General features: G+C 54.4%; 1 protein-coding gene across 1 annotated transcript in view; it reads right to left on the reverse strand.

The window, feature by feature from the left end:
• The window catches only part of PRPF6 (pre-mRNA processing factor 6), a 36,481-nt gene that overhangs the window by 3,092 nt on the left and 13,318 nt on the right, over positions 1-20,071 (reverse strand). Inside the window, exons 10-18 of the mRNA XM_019753440.2 lie at positions 15,840-15,958; positions 14,766-14,984; positions 8,655-8,777; positions 5,375-5,496; positions 3,765-3,903; positions 2,444-2,563; positions 1,937-2,113; positions 1,191-1,324; positions 394-485 (exon numbers count right to left, since the gene is read on the reverse strand). Of these exons, the coding sequence (XP_019608999.1) occupies positions 394-485; positions 1,191-1,324; positions 1,937-2,113; positions 2,444-2,563; positions 3,765-3,903; positions 5,375-5,496; positions 8,655-8,777; positions 14,766-14,984; positions 15,840-15,958 (1,245 nt within the window). The remainder of the gene's footprint in view (positions 1-393; positions 486-1,190; positions 1,325-1,936; positions 2,114-2,443; positions 2,564-3,764; positions 3,904-5,374; positions 5,497-8,654; positions 8,778-14,765; positions 14,985-15,839; positions 15,959-20,071) is intronic.

Raw genomic sequence — 20,071 nt, forward strand, 5'->3', positions numbered from 1 at the left:
AACAATAATGGAAAATTCTCACAAAATTTTCACCTTAAAAAAAGGCCAAGGAATAACCGCCCAGTGTGACTAACTTTGTGCAATAACACAAGTGTTAGCACTGCAAAACAACTAAGGGCAGGGATTTCTGAGTGGCGGGCTTCCTGGTGATTTCATATTCTTATTCCAAATTTTGTTTATATTGCATGGGCATTACTCAGACTGTGGGGGAAAACAACTTAAACTCTTAGAGAAAACAGCAATGGCAGCACCTCAGAGTAGGAACGCCAGAGTGTGGCCAGTTCCCGCCTCTTAAGGACCACGTGGAGCTGAACCACACCTGTGAGCACTGTGTCTGGACCCTGAGACCCACCCAGGGCACTGCCCACCCGCGCGCGCCCAGCGCGGCCTCACCGGAGCTGGGGCACTCCTGCAGAGCCTTGGCCATGAGAGTATTGGCGATGTTCTTCAGCCCCGCACGGTACTCCAGCCTCACCGACTCCAACCTGCGACGGAGGCCAAGAGGAGGGTCCAGTACCCGGCGCCCACCACCTGCCCACCACCCGGCCGCACTTCTGGAAGCTACTGGGGAGCTACTGTGGCCGGAGCTGCCACCCCGCCAACAGAGCAGTGAGGCATCAGTACCCTCTCTGTCAGGCCCACCGGCAGCTGCCACTGCAGTGTGGACCTGGGACGCTGACGTCACTCAGATGCAAGTGAAGGTGTGGAGCACGAGGGCAGACTGGAATGCTAGTGGCTGCAGGGACAGCGACCTGCCCCTCTCTCTGGAGTCTCCTCCAGCTTCCCTGTCACTCTCCAGCCCTGACACTCTGAGCCCTACGCTGCATCTCTGCACGCAGTTTCCTAGGGAAAGCATGCCAGCTTCACCTGACAAACTCCTCTTCCTCCCTCAAGGCCTTGCCCGACGGCACTTCCTCTGTGGAGCTGCTCTTTTGGCTTCACCTATCCCTGACTCCTCACCATTAGCTCCTGGCTCCCCTTGGCAGCCTCTACCAGAGCACAGATTAAACCGCACCAAACATCCACAGGCCCATCCGAGCACCAGGCCGACCCCTAAGGAAGAGGCAGGCGTGCCTCCTAAGCAGCACCTGCCACTCTTCTCCTTGAGCCTGAGCTGAAATGCCGCACCAGCAACTCCTCGTGAGCACCTGCGTGAGGACAGCCCGAGGGTGAGCTGGGCCAGGACTCACCACAGGTCGGGGTTCTTAGGGTTCTTCAGGCGAGACTTCTCCAAAATGGCCCGGGCTCGGGTCAGCTGCCCAATCTTCTCCTCCAGCCGGGAAAGCAGAAGCCACAGGGGTGTGGAGTGGGGACATTTCTTCAACTGTGGCAGCAAAGACAAGGAAGAGACAGAGGCTTGGCTGGAGCCTGGAACTGTGACAGCTGCGGCCGGCTCCTGAGCCAGCAGAGTCCAGGCTGCCTATGTCCATGGAGACCCACTCACTTCATGTCTGGGTTGGGAGTTTTATGTACATGCTGTGCTGTGCATATGCGTGTGCGGGGTGTGTACCCCATGCTGTGCACATGCGCGTGCGGAGGTGTGTGGATCCCAGGCAGTGCACACGTGTGGGGTGTGTGTACCCCATGCTGTGCACATGCGCGTGCGGAGGTGTGTGGATCCCAGGCAGTGCACACGTGTGGGGTGTGTGTACCCCATGCTGTGCACATGTACGTATAGTATATGTGTGCATGTGCCTGCTGTGCTGTTCACATGCGTGTACAGGCTATGTGTGTGCACGCTGTGCTGTGCACGTGTGTGCAGGGTGTGCACACGGCAGCCTATACAGTACAGGTGCCCTAACCTGGCTGCTGCATGCAGCATACACAACTCTGAGGGACCCTGGGAGACCGCATGTGGAGACAGCCGCAGCACCCAGAAGGGGCAGCACAGGCCCTGCCCCGCCCGCCCCCGTCACCCTTGAGGGCCCAGGCTCACCCCTTGGCTGTAGGCTTCCCGCGCCTTCTCCGCCAGCCCCTCCTGCTCCTCCATCTGCCCTTTCATCATCCACAGCTTCGGGAAATCCTCGTAGTGCCGCAGCGCCTCCTCGCACAGCTCCTGGGCGGCCCCGATGCTCCCCAGCACCCACTCGAGCTTCACGGACTTCATGAACACCTGGGAGCAGGCACGCCGTCAGCACCCTTGCTGCGGCGTGGGCCCAGCTGCTAGCACTGGGCTGGGCTGGGCTGGTACCTGCATGGCACATGCTCAAGGCCACGCGACAGGTGACCTTCCACGCTGTTTATCCTGCTGTACTTTTACGTGCTTGGTAAGCTAGTGGGACAAGGTGGGGTGCACACACGAGGACACTTCAAAGTGGAGCTTGAGCAAATGAGCTCAGAGCACCTTGGCTTTGGTTTCTGTCCCCATCCCTCCCTCCCCCCCGCTCCCCACCACACTGGAATGGCCCCTGTGGCCCCGTGCAGCCTGGGCGTTTCTGCTCACCCGGGCGGTGGGGGCGCTGCTCCGAGCCTTGGCCAGCAGCCTCCGGGCCCGCTCATACTCGTTGTTCTCGGACTCCAGCTTCACGGCGGCCAGCCAGATCTCCTCGCTGTTGGGATTGGCCTAGGGGAGCACAGAGCCGTCAGGACGAGCTCAGAACGAGGCGGTCAGGGCAGATCACATGTCATCCTAGCAGCGGGCCTGGGAGCCGAGCACCGCCAGGGCTGACAGACAGCAGAGCAGAGTCCGGCCCAAGCATGCCGACCTTCCTGAACACCAGCCAGCCCGCTCACTGCCACGGGCACGAAGCCTCGTAGGCACTCAGAAACAACGCCAGCCATTGCATAGCCCTCCTCTCCGGGACCCCCCAAGCCTGTGCAGCCTCTCAAAGCTGGAGCGGGTTGCTGCCACCCTACCCACATGGACCCGCCAGACCCAAACTGCTTCTCCCACTCCTGTGACAAGGGACTGATCACCCCAGTGTGTCCATGTGGGCCGGATGGAAGGATGCCCAGGAATCACTGACACTGTGGAGGGGATGCCCGAGGGTCAGGACTCGGCCACGTATAAGCCAGAGTCCAGCAGACAGGTGGGCAGGGCCCTTGCAGCCTCCTGAGAAGCAGCTGCACAGTGAGAGGCAGCAGTGCCCAGGCAGCTGGTGGGCACTCAGAGAGGGGCAGTGCCCTCAAACACAGCAGAGAGAAAATGCTAGTTCCAGGTCAGTCCCTCACACAGAATGCATTCAAGTGACAGGCTTTGCTGTGCAGGCCTGGGTTACAACAACAGATTAGCATTCACACAGCACTCCCCAGTTTGTACAGAGTATGCTGCAAAATCCTGACACCCATACTGTCAAACAGTATGAGGATGTTATATGTGACAATAAAAATAAGATACTTGCAAAGCTCATGACATCAGCCACAATAAGCCTGGCTGGGTGCAGCTGTTTGAACGTAACTCCGCCCATCTATGGGGCTCACATGTGACCCCTGCATGTCCCCATGCTCAGGGCAGGGGCACAGAGCTTCTTCTTCCAAGGACTGTACAGCCTAACTTCTGTTTGGAGCACGGCTGTCACTCGCTCCTGGGCTCCATCCCTCCCAGAGATGCCACCTGTCTGTCCTGTGTTCTGTGTTCTGGTACATTCAGCCTGTGGTCACACTGTGTGGCCGACCAAGAAGTAGGTGTCCACAGGCTGTTCTCAGGCCAGGAGAGCACCGGCGTCCCCTGCACGTCCCCTCTCGGGCCGGCCCCCACCAGTGGACAGGGGAGGGTCTGGACAGGAGCGTGCACACCGGCGCTCTCGGGCTCGGGCCACCCTCACCTGGAAGGCCAGGGCCAGGATGCTCCTCGCCGCAGGCACGTCCCCTGCCAGCCACTTGGACTTGGCGCCCATGAGCCACAGCACCTCCGCTTTGGGGCAGTGGGCCACGGCCCTCTGCAGCAGCGCCTCCAGGGACTCCCTGCAAGACAGAGGCCCGGTCACCAGCAGAGCACACGGGCACTCGCAGCCGTGGCGTGTGCGCTGCAAAGACAGTTACTGCTCCAAAGTTCGACACCGTAAATGATTTACCAGGTTTTACGATGGGGAGAGAGTGGGGAAATCGTCCCTCTCCACAAAGGCTCTAGCACCAACCACTGAAGAGGGTGCTACAAAGCAGAGCATTGTTTAACAGCAGAGCTTAGAGACCCTTGTACAGCGTGTGTCCTGGAGGGAGCGATAACGTCACGGTCTGGGTGACAGGAGAGGCCTTTTCATCTTTAACCACAGATCCGCTGATAAAGATTACGACCCTAGTCTATCCTTTGGAATCTAGAGACACTGTCTTACTGGCAGAAAGTTATCTCAGGTCACCACTGAGCAAGAAGACCTCCAGCCAGGGTCTCAGGTGTGAAGCCCCCAGACCTCGCACGCCCACCACCTGTCACACAGTGGCACACATGACCTCCTCGGGCCTCAGCAGCAAGACAAAGCGAGTGCAGGGAACTGAAGCCAGTCCGAGGGAAGCCTGACAGCACCTACCCTGCTTCCCAGACAACCTGGAGCCCAGGCCCCCAGCACTTGGCCCCTCATCACACCGGGAGTCGGCCGGATGGGAGGGGCGCCAGCGATGGAGGCAGGGGCCTGACCAGTCCCTGCACCCAGGGCCCACGGCCGCATGCCACTGAAGCTACGGCTGGTAGGAGGCTCTGCTCCAGACTTGTACGGGGAGAGCCAGCACATCATCGCAAAATGTTCCCAAAAGAGTTAACGTCAAAGCACCAGCCAGCTGGTGGGAGCGAGGAGGGGACCCGAGCTTCAGCAACACACGCGGGAAGACACCCTGAAAAGACTGAGGTTAAACACTACAAAAGAGAAGGAGTTAGGGCTCAAGGTTCCCAGCTGTGGCCTGGTGATTGGCAAGGCTGGTTCCCAGCCAGAACAGGGCGGCAGAGGGCCCGATGCCCGGGTCGGCCACTGAACACCAGAAATTGCAACACCTAATCTAATCAGCAGTCCCCGCCAATAAGACAGACCCGAAAGGTTTTTCCAATTAAAGGGCACAATTAGAGAAAATTGTCAAGGACCTCCTCGGAGCACAAACCCAGCCCAAGCCAAAGCCAGCGCAGCTTAAATGAAAACAGGCCTGCCTGGGCCCAGATGCCACGCCGCCCACACCAGCATGGGGGCTCCACAGGGGTGCCAGGCCCTGCCCAGCACCCCACGGGCTCAGCTGCAGGCACTTCCCGTGGGCAGTGACTCCTCAGTTTCCAACTAGAGAACAGTGACAAGCTTATGGCAAAAGGAACCATAAGGTCAGCTCCTGCTGCCAGGTCCCATGTGCCACTGAAGCTCTGCCCCTCACCAGAGGGCTGCACGGAAGCAGAAGCTCCTCCCCTCCCTACAGAGGACTGCAGGAAAGGTAGGCGCTGGCCTGCCTGCGGGAATCGTACCTGGTGCCGTGGTTCTTCTCGAAGTAGGCGGCCCGCAGCCACACGCTCTTCTTGCTGGGGAACACTTGCAGGGCATAGGCGTAGATGGCTCGTGCGCACTCCAGGGCATTGTGGGCCACACACTAGAGCGGAGACAGGCGTGAGACAGTGCTGGCCTCCAACAGGAGGCATGAGTACGACACAGCGCTGGCCTCCCCAGTGACAGCGTCTGCCAGAAACCACATACGGGGTGATCCAAGGAGTAGCACAACTCAGGAGGGAAATCCCAGGAGACACATGCACCACAACAGGAGCACAGGGGCCTGAGACAGGCTGTCAGCCAGCCCTCCACAAAGGACGGGAGCGGGCACAGAGGGCATGGGCTGCAGGTGAGCGGGGAGGGCACGATGGTGACCACGCCACGCACTTTGGTTCCTTTTCTAAAATCAGGTGTAGTGTGTAGTCAGAAAAACTGCACTCCTTGGAAACCTGTACACACAGTTCAATACAAAGGAGAGAAAGGAGAGCCGTCTGTTCAAACAGAACTACCGCAAACCCTTCCACTTTCTTGAGGTATCTGTCCTTACTCAAAAGAGACTTTGTTCCCTGGCTAGTGCCAAGCAGCAGGACAAGAAAGCCAGCCACTCTTTGCAGTGACAACCTGTGTGGATGGCCCGTCCCCCAGACACTCACTGGAACACAGCCCCACATGAGACAAAGGCCACTGCCCACCACAGACGTCAGTGCTGGATGCTCCCTGACGGCCCACAGGACCTACTGCCTGCCTCACCCTACCACACTCTGAAAATCCTCTCGCACCAAGAAGGGGTTTGAGTCTTGAGGTGAGTGAAAGGCCATCAGGAAGTGTGTCAGGAACAAAGATTTGCAACTGCGAAGTAAACATGGTGTACAATGGAGCAGGGAGGGCACCTGGGCCACCCAAGGCCACTTCGCAGATGGACAGCTGCCTTCTCAGAGAAGATCACTGACAAGCCTCCCGGTGGGCAAGGACCACCAGCATGGAAATGGGCGTGCAGGGATAACAGCAGCAAGGATGCAGGTCCGTCCTCCTCCTGGGTCACGTGGCCCCATGAGTCAACCACCACAGGAACCAGGACGGGCCCTGCCTCAGGCACGTCCTGACCAGGAGCATCCAGGAAGCGAGGGAGGACACCAGCTGAATATCAGACCCCTGTGCCCCTCTCTGTGACTCTGACCAAGGTCCTTGAGGCCAGTTACTCAGCCTTTCGGGATCAAGTGACAGCGACCCAGGGTCTCGGGTGTTGGTGGGCTGGGCCGGCCAGTGCCTGGGTGGTGAGAGCACAAAAATGACGTGGGTCTCACTCAGAATTACAAAAAGCTCTTTAAAGGACAACCGCTTACTGGCTTACTCCAGGACGTGTGTAAGAGAGGGCAAGGAGAGGAAACCTGAGATGGCTTGTGGTCTCTGCTCCCACATGTGTCACCCGCAGGGGGATGCCCCTCCCCCCAAGGCCTCCAGCACTGTCACAAGCGTAAGGAAAGAAGACAGAGGCGAGTATCTAAATGCAATCAGAGTAAAAAGAGGCTCAGCAACCAGGGCCCAGAGTCTCTTGCCTGTTTAGGGATCTTCTTCCAATACAGAGCCCGTGTGGATACTTATTGAGTTATTCCTCCTATTTGTCTACATTGCAAATATTACGCACTAAAGAGCTATTACAAAACCGTGTCAGTTGGCCAGTCTTTGATGCCGACAAAGCAGGCGTGCACAGGCCGTCTGCAGGCTGTGCAGCCTGGCGTGAGGGGCCGCAAGCTCCTAGAGCAGAGAGGGGCCGGTCTCTGACGGGAGGGGGGGCAAGGGGGCTTTCTATCACTGTTCAACTCCTACTGCTAAACTCGAATAAAATGCAGAAGCAGGGTTTAGAAAATCAGCATTTGGCAAATGCTGTGGCAATAACTGATACAAGCCAAAAACATGGTTAATAGGCCCACAAACTAGTAGGCCAAAGTCTGGTGAGCAGCGGGGTATTTACAGCCTCAAAGTGTCTCCCCACAAAAAAGCCCCTTAATTAAAAGGGAAAAATAGCAGCCTTCCAGGGAGAAATCTGTCAGATGCCATCTGAGCTGGTCCATCGACGGGCACATGTGTGTGCCAGGACAGCCCACGGGGACGACACAACCCGACTGGGAACATGTGGAGGCCAGGGAAGGGGCTCCACAGAACCACTGGCCTGTACTCCTCACAAACGCCAGACTCCTGGGAACCAGAGATAGACCAGAGCTCTCCTCCAGACCATCCAGGCCATGGAGGCCCGAGGACGTGACCCTGGGCAGCTACTCAACCAGAACACAGCTGGGTTTTTCCTTTCGCTAAAAGGACACGCTGGTGAAATCTAAATAAGGTCTCCACGTTACGTAACAACGCTGCACCAACAGTGATTTCCTGATTTTGCTGTGGTTGCGTAAGAGAATGTCCTCTTTTAAAGAAATGCACACTGAAGTATTTAGAGGTAAAGAGCTATGACACGTGCACTGACTCAAACGGTTCAGAAAACAAGGAGTGTATGTGTGCGTGTACATGCCTAGAGAATGAAAAAGCAAATGTGGTAAGACGGGTTAATTTGGGGAATCTGGGTGAAAGGCATATACCATGTTTCCTCGAAAATAAGACCTAGCCGGACTATCAGCTCTAATGCATCTTTTGGAGTAAAAATTATAAGACCTGGTGTTATATTATGTTATATTATACCCAATCTTATATTATATAAGGCCTGGTCTTATAATATATTAAAAGGAGACCGGGTCTTATATAAATCTTTGCTCCAAAAGACGCATTAGAGCTGATGGTCCAGCTAGGTTTTATTTTGAGGGAAACACGGTTAAGAATTCTTTGAACAGTTTTGCAACTTTTCTTTAAGTCTAAAATTATTTCAAAATAAGCTAGAAAAAGAGGGTCACATTTAAGGGATTAAACACCTTAACACCTTAAAGGTCTCTATCAACTTGACCCCATGATCTCTTCTCTGGAAACCTATTCTAAGGACATAATCTCAAAGTGGGCAAAAGCTCCGTATACAAATGTTTTCTGCAGTACAATTTATAACAGAAAGCGACTGAGGGCGGGGGCAGCCCAGACCCAGAGGCAAGCAGCTGGGGCCCAGAGAGCCTGGTCCTGGAGTCCGAGCCAGCCCCAGAGCTGGCCGATCAGTCAGCAGCCCTTCCCGTAAACCTGGCTTAGGAAACTGAATTCCTCATAATGCGAACTATGTGCCCCCCACCGGCCTGCTCTGAGGTGCCCGCTGGTGCCCATTAGCCCACTCACACTGTCAGCATCTTCCATCCAGGTGTGCTTCCGGTCCTCCTCCTCGATCCCGATGCCAATCACGGCACGCATGACCGCCTGGCAGGTGGCCACACTCCCAGCCTTATCACACTCCTCGGCATCCTGAAAGAGGGACACAAAACTGCATTTGCAGCACAGAGCTGGACGGTGACCTCGAGTAGGTGGTGTGGGCTCCGAGGGTTCTGATGCCTTAGAGACCCTGTGTCCTGCTTGCACAAAGGCTGAACAACACCTGCTCAACAAACATCACATAAGCACCTACTGTGCGCAGAGTGCTACACGGGCAACTCTGTCTGTAAGAGGCTTCTACGCTCAAGACACTTCCAAAGTAGCTGGAGTGAAAGACAAGTTCACGACACTTGAGTCTGCTGGTTGGGAAGTAACACTCCAACCACACAGACATACCTGTGAGGGCAAAGCAGAGCCCTGCAGAGGTGGTGAGACAGAAAGCTGGGGGACGGACCATCACGAGGGCCGTCCATAGGGCAGGTGGGCAGCCAGAGCAGCACTGACATCTCCTGCCGTCAACTAGGACAGGACCCACAATGCACCAGGCATGAAACACACAGTTCTCCAAACGTAAATCGAAACATCTGAAACATCTAAGAAGAAACTCAAAGCCATTCTTATCTTATCAGCAACATCGAAGGGTGTGCCGACACACTCACGAGGCAAAGGTGGGGACATGGGCCTTTGTTCGTGGCTGAGGAGCACATGTGGACAACCTGCACGGAGGGTACGGCGCGTTCTCTAGCACACGGGAGGCACATGCTGGCTGAGCAGGCCCACTCTCAGGGACTCGCTCGGTGTGAGGCGGCCCGAGTGTCGGACGCGGGCAGCGCTCCTGCGGAAGAGCAGGTGTGAGGCGTGGGCCAGGGCGGTGGGCATGGCACAGGGGGCGGCTGCACAAGGGGCCCCAGGCCTTCCCTGGGTGTGACACAAGCACAGCGCAGCAGCCCTCATAGAGCCCCGAGGGGCCCTGCGAGCAGCGGAGAAGTGTCCCAAAGGGACCATCTGACCACCACGTGGACCTCAGCAGGGAGGTGCGTTAGGACGGTGGCGAGCCGACGGCGGCAGTGGGTGAGACGCACGTGGGGGGAAGGAATCAGTAACCTCGAGGCGGAGACAGCCACACGGCCTGCTGATGTACGAAGGCTGAGGACGAGCCAGTTTGGGGGCAGAGCAGAGATGCACTGGGGACACTTCAGGCTATAGTGCCGTCACACGTTCCAGGGGGACAGGGCAGCAGGGGTGTGAGTTCAGGGCTGCAGGGAACGCCCAAAGCACAGTCCGCATTTGGGGGTTCCTGGCATGTAAAAAACATTCTTATCAACAGGTGTAATGAAATCACCAGAGGTACGCACAGAAAAGCCTTGGAGAGGGGCTTTGGGCTGAGCCACCAAGTTATTTCGACTGTGAGAAGGGAGGGCAAACCAGCAAAGGAGCAGCAAGAGAGACCGACAAGACGACGACGAGGTGTGTGAGCGCATGTCACTGATCCCGGTGAGGGTGGCTGGATGTGGGAGGCTCCCAGGTCTGTGGTGGTGCCGTGCGGTCAGCGCCTCCTGTACCGGGTTCCACACAGAGTGGGAAGTGGGAAGGCAAGGATTACAGGACATTTAGTAGAGTCTGGAACATAGTAGGTGCTCAATAAATGGTGACTTACTCAAGAAGCAAAACACCCCAAAGTCTTAACACTCTTCGCAGACGTCCTGAAAAACTTAAGCATTAACCTTAAAATGACTGAATGCTACGCTGGCATCCATTCAGACCCTTTGCATTCCATTCCGGTGTAAGCGCAGTAGCAAAAAAGAAACTTTAAGGAAAGCTTGCAATGAATGAAGCTCTAGCTCACGCTGTATTTTCTGCACACTGGCACAGTCTCCATGAAGGGGCTGCAGGGGTGGCCTGAGAGCTGCCAAGGGGACAGGGCACTTGCCATCACCCTTGCTGACAAGACGGAAATACAGGCTGGCAGAACGAACTTGCTAAGTGCACCCCAAAGGAAGCTCAGGGGTGGGAATCAGTGCAGAAAGACCTTTCTAGGGTGACAGAAGGGGCTCTTCCTCAGCTCCGTTCTGTCCTACGGTCACTGGGCTCAGAAGCAGTGCAGCGAGCCCCATGGAATGCAGTCAGCCACCGAAAAGCTCCGAGGATCAGAGGAAGCACTACCGCTGCCAGCCAAGGTCCCCCCTCCTAAAATAGGCAAAGAAACCAGACAAAATTTATGAAAGAGTGGTTGTCAAGACACTGGATATGGTTGACAGGGCCGAGAGAACTGAAACACAGAAACAGTCAAGGGGAGCCCACATCTGCCCAGCTCACTGCCTGGGAGAGTTAACAGGCCCAGTGCAGGGAAAGGGCCCCAGGAGGGGCGGGTGGAGAAGGTGGTGCTGACAGCTCCAGAAGACCAAGGAGCACAGAGACCCTGGCATCTGTTCCACAGAGGGTCCCCCGTGAGTCTTCACTGAACACCAACCAATGCACGAGGGCTGGAAAGAGCCCGTCGCAAGGATTGCGAGAACAACCTTCAAGGCCGTCAGGGACAGTGCCAGACTGGAAACCCCCAGGGGACACAGGCCACTGGGCAGAGTACATAGACCGGTCCCATCTCCACAGGGGAGGTGGCCCTTGACTGGCCCCAACCTATTACGTCTTGAGTTCGGCCTAGCAAAGTGTCAAAGCAAGACCCAAAGGACCAAAATGTCTCCAGGAACAGAATTGCATTCAACGCAGAAATCCAGAATGTTCACAGGAATGCAGAAATATCCAGCACCCAACAAGGGAGAATTCACAGCGCCTGGCAACAAATCAAAGATTACCAGGCATGAAAGAAACAGGAAAATACAACTTACAATGAGGGGAAAAAATATCTATCAGAACAACCCAGAACGGACACAGATGTTGGAAGCAGCAGACGAGGACAGAGACAACTGCTGTACCCGCACTGCACATGTTCAATGTCAAGTAGAGACATAAAATACGAGAAAGAAAATTTGACAAGACCAAAATTAAATTCCTAGAAATGAAAACTCAAAGATCTGAGAAGAAAAACACCCTAGATGAGATAAATAGATCAGACATTACAGAAGAAAAAATTGTTGAAACGTAAGCACAAAGCACTAGAAGCCACCTAAAATGAAAACTGAGAGAGAAAAAAAAGAATAATTAAAAAAAGTGAAAAGAGTAAGGGGGATCAAATATATGGTGATGGAAGGAGAACTGACTCTGGGTGGTGAACACACAATGGGATTAATAGATGATGTAATACAGAATTGTACACCTGAAATCTATGTAATTTTACTAACAATTGTCACCCCAATAAATTTAAAAAAAAAAGTGACAGGGCATCAATGAGATGTGCGAGCTGACACCACGCTCAATGGAAGAGTAGACAACCCCCCGACCAGGAACAAGCCCAGGGCATGGCTCGCTGCACTTCTGCTCACCATCTCCTGGAAGACCTACCAGGGCGATTCGGCAAGAAATAAAAGGCATCCAGGCTGGAAAAGAGGAAGTAAAACAATATTTGCAGATGACATGATTTTACATATAGGAAACTGTAAAGAATCCACTAAAACTGTTACAATTTCATAAATGATTTCAGCACAGTCATTGGACGCAAGCTCAGTATTGAAAAAATCAATTGTGTTTCTATATGTTAACAACCAACAATCTGAAAATAAAATTAAGAAAAAAATTCCACTTATAATAGTACCAAAAATAATAAAATACTCTGGAATAGATAAAATAAAAGAAATGCAATACCAGTGCTCTGAAATGTTGCTGAAAAAACTAAAGACCTAAGTCGGTGGAAAGACCCCCAAGCTCACAGATAGGAAGGCTAAGGAAGGACTCAGTGCAATCGCTATCGAAATGCCGCTGGCTGCTTTGCAGACAATGACGAGCCGACACTGGAAAACGCCAAGGACCAAGCACGGCTACAACAATCTTGTGAAGAACAAAGGACTCCCACTTCCTGATTTCAAAGCTTCCGGAGTTCGGAACCGTATGGTGCTAGCATGCAGGCAGAAGTCCAGTCCAGTGAAATACAACTCGAGTCTAGAAATAACCCCCTGCATTTATCATCAACTGGACCTCCAGCACGGCGGCGACCGTGCACTGGGGAAAGGCACCGCGGTGCGGCAACAATTGGGCGTCCCTATGTAAAGAATGAGGCTAACGCTTCGCTTACACCACATACAAAAATGACTCAAATAAATGCAAATAGACCAAAATGTAAGACCTGAAACAACACAAATCTTAGAAAACACAGAAGTAAATCTTCATGACCTTGGGCCAGGGAAGGTTTCTAAAGACATGAAACCTACAGCATGAGCAACAACAGAAAGAATTAGGTAAGTTGGACTACATCAAAATTAAACACATTTGTGCTCCAATCAATCCAATCAAGAAAGTTAAAGACAAGACACAGAACGGGAGCAAATATTTGCAAATCATGTGACCTGGTGACTGACTTGTATCCAGAATGTATGTGTAAGGAACTCTTATAATTCAATACAACCCAAAAACACATAATAAGCAAAAACAAAAAGATAAATAACTCAATCTTAGAATGGGCAAAAACCCTCACACATCCATGCTACAACACGGATGTACATGACAACATCTCATGGAGAGAGAACCAGTCACAAAGGACCACACAGTGTGATTCACCTCTGAGTATACTAAAAACCACTGAACCGTACACTTTATGTATGGAAATTTTATGGAATGTTCCTTATAGCTTAATAATCTATCAAAATGAAACGGAAAGAATAATTTAAAAAGTGAACAGCTCAAAGTGCATGAGCTGTGGGACAACTTCAAGGGGCCTGACGATTGTGTGATTGTACCTGAAGGGGGAGGCAGGTAGTTGAAGAGGCAGTAGACACACATTTTGCAAATCTGATGAATTCTATAAATCCACAGATCCAAAAAGCTGAACAAACTCTACATACAAGAGAAAAAAATCTATACCAAGGCATATTACAAACTGCTCAAAACCATAAGAAAAACACCTTGAAAATAGCTAGAAGTTCTTGAAATTTAAAAAAAGGAAAGCAACCACGTACAATAGAGGGGAACGAAGATGAGGACGGCAGATGCCTCCCTGGAAGTGAAGCATGTGAGAATACAGGGAGCAATGTCTCTAAAATACTGCAAGAAAAAGTAGCCAACCTGGAATTCTCTACCCAGAGAAAGTACCTTCCAGAAACAAAGATGACATCTTCTGCAGACGTGCAGAAGCTGGAGGAATGCACCATCAGCAGGCCTGCACTCTAAGAAAAGTTAGAGAAGGTCCTTCTGGCAGGAGGGTCATACCAGCAGGAAACGTGGGTCCACACAAAGGAAAGAGCGAAACACTAAAGAAATAAAGGCCCAATCTAGAGGTTAAATTTTAGAGAGATGTGAGGCCTTGCACCCAAGGTTTTTCAAAAAAATGGCACAAGAGGCCCTCTGGCTTAACACCACCCTGTCACAGAGCCATGCTGGTATTCAGAAGGGCTCCCTGGAAGCAGTAACTGCAGAGTGGCTGTACCCGTCCCCTGGACCAGCTCAGTGCAGCGGCGGGGCAGCGAGCGGATGGTCTGGGCTGCCCCGTGGGCCCCTCCAGTGGGACTAGCAGGCCGGCAGGAGAAAGCGCCCTCACCCAGCTGACTGCCACCCAGGCTGGGCCCCAGAAGATGAGCCCTGCAGGGCAGGCAGGAGAGGGCACCCAGGTAAGTAAGGGCGGTTAGCTCTTCAGACACACACCAGCTGCAGTCCACAGCGAAGGGAAGGCTAAGACAGGGAGGAATGGAGAGGCCACGAGGCCGTGTCACTCCCTTTAGGTCATGTTACTTCTGGTCACCCAGTGGTGCTGGTGCCACATGGCCACACACTGAGCAATCTTCAGTGCCCACCGTGGGTCCTCAGGGTTCTGACACTGTAAAAAGCTGTGATGGGATCACATCAAGAAGCCTGGGCCCGCTTCCTCGCCGATGTAGGAGCTCTCAGGCACCACCCGGCAGCCCCAGCCTGCGAGAGACCCCTGCATACAAGACACCGGACACCTGACCGCCACTGGGGGTCCCGCCACGACTGTACCTGGATCCACTGCTCGCGGTTGATCTCCACGCCGTTGGCCCGCAGAGAGGTGATGGCGCGCTCAATGATCTTCTCCACCATCTGCGTGTTGCCGTTGGCCTCCTCCAGCTTGGCAGCTGTGGTCCAGATGTGCCGGTCAGTGGGGATGTTCTCACGGGCCTTATTCAGCACCTTGCGGGCGTTCTCATAGGTCTCCAGCCTGGCCAGGGCGAGCCAGAGCTGCACGGAGAGAAGAGCGGGAAGAAGGGGGATCCAACACCGTCCGCCCCACGGCACTGCCCCAAAATTCTAAGAGCTCTGCAGGGTCATCTGAACAGCCCAGGAACGTGACAGCAGCACTTGTCACCTGATCTGGTAACCGTTCAGTCATGCTTCTGACTTATTTAGTGACTCTCTGGTTAACATGAAAAGGTGACAGATTCTCGGTTGTGCGTTCCAGACACTGGTTAAGAAGTGTGCCAGACGCATTCCGGGAGCTGGGACAGAAGGTGACCAGGGTGTGGAGCTGCCTTCACAAGCTAAGTGGTGACATGGGTGTTTAGCTTCCTGGAGTTCTCACACCCCAGCTGTGGATTCTGCAATATTTCATCACCAACAACGTGTATGGGCTCTATTTATTTTTATACAAACAAATGAAGATTAATTTCATTTGGAGAATTTCACAATACCCTTTAGGATAATTAAAGACACACTGGCTATCATAAAAACAAGACTAAAAATCACTGAACAGAAGGTTGTGAACCAGAATGTTTCAAATGGAAGCCATCCAACTAGTGTTGAGGCCAAGAGCCAACCTCACGCTGGGCTGGCAGGAAGACACGTGGGCATCTGCTCTCCCCCTCTGCCTTCAGGTGCAAACTCGGGGCTGACTCAGGACTGGCTCCGAAAGGCAGAGCTGCACACAGAGCCCTGCAGCGGGCAGACGAGCTGAGCTCCTGCATTGCACTTCCGCCAGGGGCACTCTGAACAGCCGACGGCCCACTCTGCCTGGCGTCTGCGGGACAGGGCAGAATCCTGTGGGTCAGCACCCAGCAGATGCATGTGGTGGGGCAGTGGACGACAGCGGGGACTCACCTCCACGCTGGTGGGGCAGCACTCCACCGCCCGGCTCAGCATGATTCTGGCATCTTCAGGCTCTTCCAGCTCGACGGCCGCCTTCCACAGGCGAACTGAGTTGGGGACATGCTCCAGGGCTGGGAGAGGTCAAACCAGAAGCCAGGTCACAATGAGGGGCCTGAAGGCGGACGCCTCTGTCACCGAGGATGCTGCTGCCAGCAGGCGCGGGTGGCCTGGCCCCGGTGACAGGCAGGACTGCAGAGCTGCCTTTCTATGGGTCTTCTCAGGTCTGGACCCCAGCAGACGGGTGCATCCCTCTACCCCCATTTGCAGGTGAAAATCAATGTTAGGACACAGCAGTGCAGACAAGAAAGCACTCAGCATGCAGGACGGTGGCCAGGCTGAGTGAGAGGGAGCACGCAGAGAGCTCAGCAGATGGCAGGACCGACCATGGGGTCTGTGTTCACCCGGCCCCCAAGAAGGCGGGAGGCACAGGCCTGGCCAGCAGCACAGAGGGACATCAGGCAACGGGACAGGCTCCCGGAGAGGCTACGATGTCAGGCAGTCCGGAAACTTCCAAACTTTTCTCTCATTGGACGCAGTCTGCCCGAAAGCCCCAAATAAAGAAGCCTGCAGGCAGTGTGAGCAGAGGGGCGGGCAAGGCCCAGCGCCCAGTTGGCCCTGGCAGGGGTGACGGTGACACCTCTAGGACCACAGGCAGGCTACCAGAACACATCTGTGCATCTTCCAAAGGAGCCCTAGTTTCTACAAAGCCCGTGGGCTGACTGTGTGGGAACAGACGTAAGACTGATGCAGCAGAATCTGCAGACCCCCCCCGTTTCTCACACGCGACTAGGGCACAGACTGGGGCCATTGGCAGGACCTGGACGAAGCCAGGATGTGATGCCCTGTGCCTTCCTCACCAGCAGAAGCAGCGCCCCTCTGTGCATGAGATGGAGCTTCCCTCCTTTACAAGTCCTGTAAAAACGGGGGTGCCCCTGCCCCTCTCCTATGGCTGAATCAGACAGCAGCCCACTCAGGGGTCACAGCACACTGTGCCAGACCCAGGCTTACAGGCAGAAAGCAGCACGTACCCAAGAGGCACAAGGCAAGTGGGGGGGTGGGGAGATACCTCACAAACCCCAGGGGCCCACAGCCCAGGGATCGTGGGGACCTCCCGTCTATGATGAAACACTGGAAGTGCCCTTGGACTAGGGCTGAGTGCCAGGCCGCTGCTTCCACCCACAGGCCCACGATGCCCAGCCTGTGTGCCAGCCACGGTACTGCAAGGAGCCACAGAGCCCTCCAGATCTGTGAATAAAGTGAGTGTCCCAGACAGATACTGAGCACTTGGCCTGGGGACACAAAGTGACAGAGCAACCTCATTTGCCCACCACAGCTGGGCGCTATCAGATGGACCAAGACACAAGATGCGGCAGCAGATGGGACGCACAAAGGTCCACCCACACGGGCTCCTCCCACATGTGACCTGATGACACCCCGCCGAGCTGAGTCCCCGGGCCAACCTCGACCTATCCCACCTAGAGGGGCCTGGGACGGGTTTGCCCTGCTGCTTGCACCAGTGTCAGGAAACTTACTTCACAGCCAAACCCGGGCAGCAAAGGGCTTGGGCCCTGAGGGTCCCTGGCATTGCTGGTCTGTCACCCAGAACAATGGCTTGGCAAAAAAGCTACCTCCTCATTTGGGAGAGAAACCTAAAGCAACAGAACACAACCTTACTGGAGGCAGGAAGGTGGTGACAGACATCCTCCTGCAGTGGTGGCTCTCACAGCCACAACAGGCAGGTGCGGGAAGAAGCAGGGGTGCCGCCCTCTGGACAGCCTGCTTCCCACCCCCACACCTTGGAGCTCTGCTGCGACAGGTCTCATCCTGAGGGGGACGTGTCCACCAAAGCACACAGCCAGGGCTCCACCCCACAGCAAGCGGGGTGCCCCAGCTCTCTGCCTCCTGGTGTCACTGGAGCAGCCCTGGCTGGCGAGGTGATCCTGACGGCCATGGTGACAAGGGCTTGCTGGCGTGTATGGAGCAGGGAGACGGTGAGTGGAGCCCAGAGTATCCTCAGGCCTGGTTCAGTGCTCTCACCTCCCAGAGCTCAGGGCAATGGGTACAGCCCCAAACACAAGGCCACTGAGGGTGCAGGCCCTCCAGGGCCTTCAGAACAGTCCGGTCACCTGTCCAGGTAAGGACCTGACCTACCAGTAAGGCACAGCAGAGGTCACAGGCAGTGGGAGGAAGTCCCACCTCCAGCCAGGTGCCAGGCAGAGAAATGGGGAGACCAACCGACACACCTGTCCTGCTTGGGCCCCTTCCCATTCCCTCATGATAATGCACCTCGGGGGGCGAGAGCGTCACGCCAGGTGCGGACTGGCCGGCAGGGTCACTGACTTCACCCAGAGACACCACAATGCCCAGGACTCTGTGTACACTTCTTGGGAGAGAGCAGGGACCCCTCCACTGGGGGCCCGTAGGACTGGAGCTGAAGCCAAGCACCGCTGACCGGTCTGGCTCCTGCCAGGCGCCTCCCAGAGGCCAGCTACTATGCTGTGTTAAGGCCACCTGGAGAAGTGGTGGCAGCAGCCTCTCAGGGACAACCAGACAGGAAGAGCGGTCTGAGCGAGAAATGCCTGTGAGCAGAAGACGGGGCCCCAGTGACTGATGGTGAGGGCCGCTGCAGGCTGCCGCTCTGTATCGGCTAGAGTCTACCAGGTCCGACAATTAAGTTCGCAAACTTGCTGCAACGATGTTGCTCACCTTTTTTTGATATCAGACGGATTATTCATTGTGAATGTCTACAAACTGGACAAACAGTTACTCAAGTTTACTATTTGCAAGTGCTGAAAAGACTGCGTGAAAAGTTAAACGACCTGAACTTTTTGCCAACAATTCACAGCTCTTGCATCACAACAATGCACCAGCTCACGCAGCACTGTCTGTGAGGGAGTTTTTAGCCAGAAAACAAATAACTGTATTGGAACACCCTCCCTACTCACCTGATCTGGCCACCAATGACTTCTTTACCCGAAGAGAAAGGAAATATGGAAAGGAAGATATTTGGATGACATTCAGGACATCAAGGGTAATATGACAACTCTGACGGCCATTCTAGAAAAAGAATTCCTAAATCACTCAGGAGAGTGGACTAGGCACTGGTGTTGGTGCACAGCTTCCCAAGGGAGGACTTCAAAGGTGACCGTCATGATATTCAGCAATGAGGAATGGAGCACTTTTTCTAGGATGAGTTCGCGAACTTAACTGTGTGACCTTGTATGGTTTCGGGGTAAACAAGTCCACTTGCCCGTTAATTAGTAGGGTAACACAGTACCATACCCCTATTGGGGTGAGCTGGGTAGACAGGAAGCAGCCAATGGCCTGGCCTCCAGGGCACAATGCTCACAGGCCCACCTGCGCCTTGCAAATGAGATCACTGCAGCACAGAGGTCAAGCCTAACACCCAGCCTCCTCAGGTCTCAGACTAGCTGCCGAAGCTCCAGTTCTTCCAACGAAGGACTAGGAGACTGCTGCCCAACTGTGACCCAGAGCAGAGTCCACGTGCCAGAGACCTAGGGCTGGCCTGGTGTCCTGACTCACTGACGGAAGTAGCATCATCTTAGTTTTCAAAAATCAAGCAGTGGCTGTCAAGTGTTCACCAAGAGCAATACGGGGCAGCCGCCAGCTTTGTCTCAGGTTCCTGGAAATAGAATGCTGTTTTGGGAAACACGCTGAGGGGAGGTGGGCAGGCCAAAACTAGGACCGGGGCATATGGGCCAAGGCCAGCTGGGGATTCCACATTCTTGCCACCTTAGTGCAGCTTCTCTGCCTGAGAGAAAGAAGAGCCAGGAGGCCCGTTTCCCTCGAGGCTCAGGAAAAAACACTGGGCCCTCCACGGCAGGCCCATCCTCCTGCCGGCTGCCCTCCAAATCTGAAGCCAAGTGGAAATGAAGCCAGGCTATCTGGGGGAGAACAGGGAGCGGCCCCAGAGACGGCCGGCCATTCATCACGCTGTGGCAGGGGAATTCACGAAGCCTTCCCAAGTAAACAGTGCTAACTGCCCAGACTGCAATGTGTTTGTCATTAGACAACTATTTTCCTGGCTGAGACAGGTAAGAAGTTGATTCTATAAACCATGAATGGTGTGCTCTCTCTGCTCCTGGCCTCACTTTGAAAAGACAGGCACTGAACATTTAATGGATAGTGGGCTGATGTCCAGAAAGCAGGCCTAAGACAGGGCA

This window comes from Rhinolophus sinicus, linkage group LG13 (genome assembly GCF_036562045.2).
Source record: "Rhinolophus sinicus isolate RSC01 linkage group LG13, ASM3656204v1, whole genome shotgun sequence".
Taxonomy (NCBI): domain Eukaryota; kingdom Metazoa; phylum Chordata; class Mammalia; order Chiroptera; family Rhinolophidae; genus Rhinolophus; species Rhinolophus sinicus.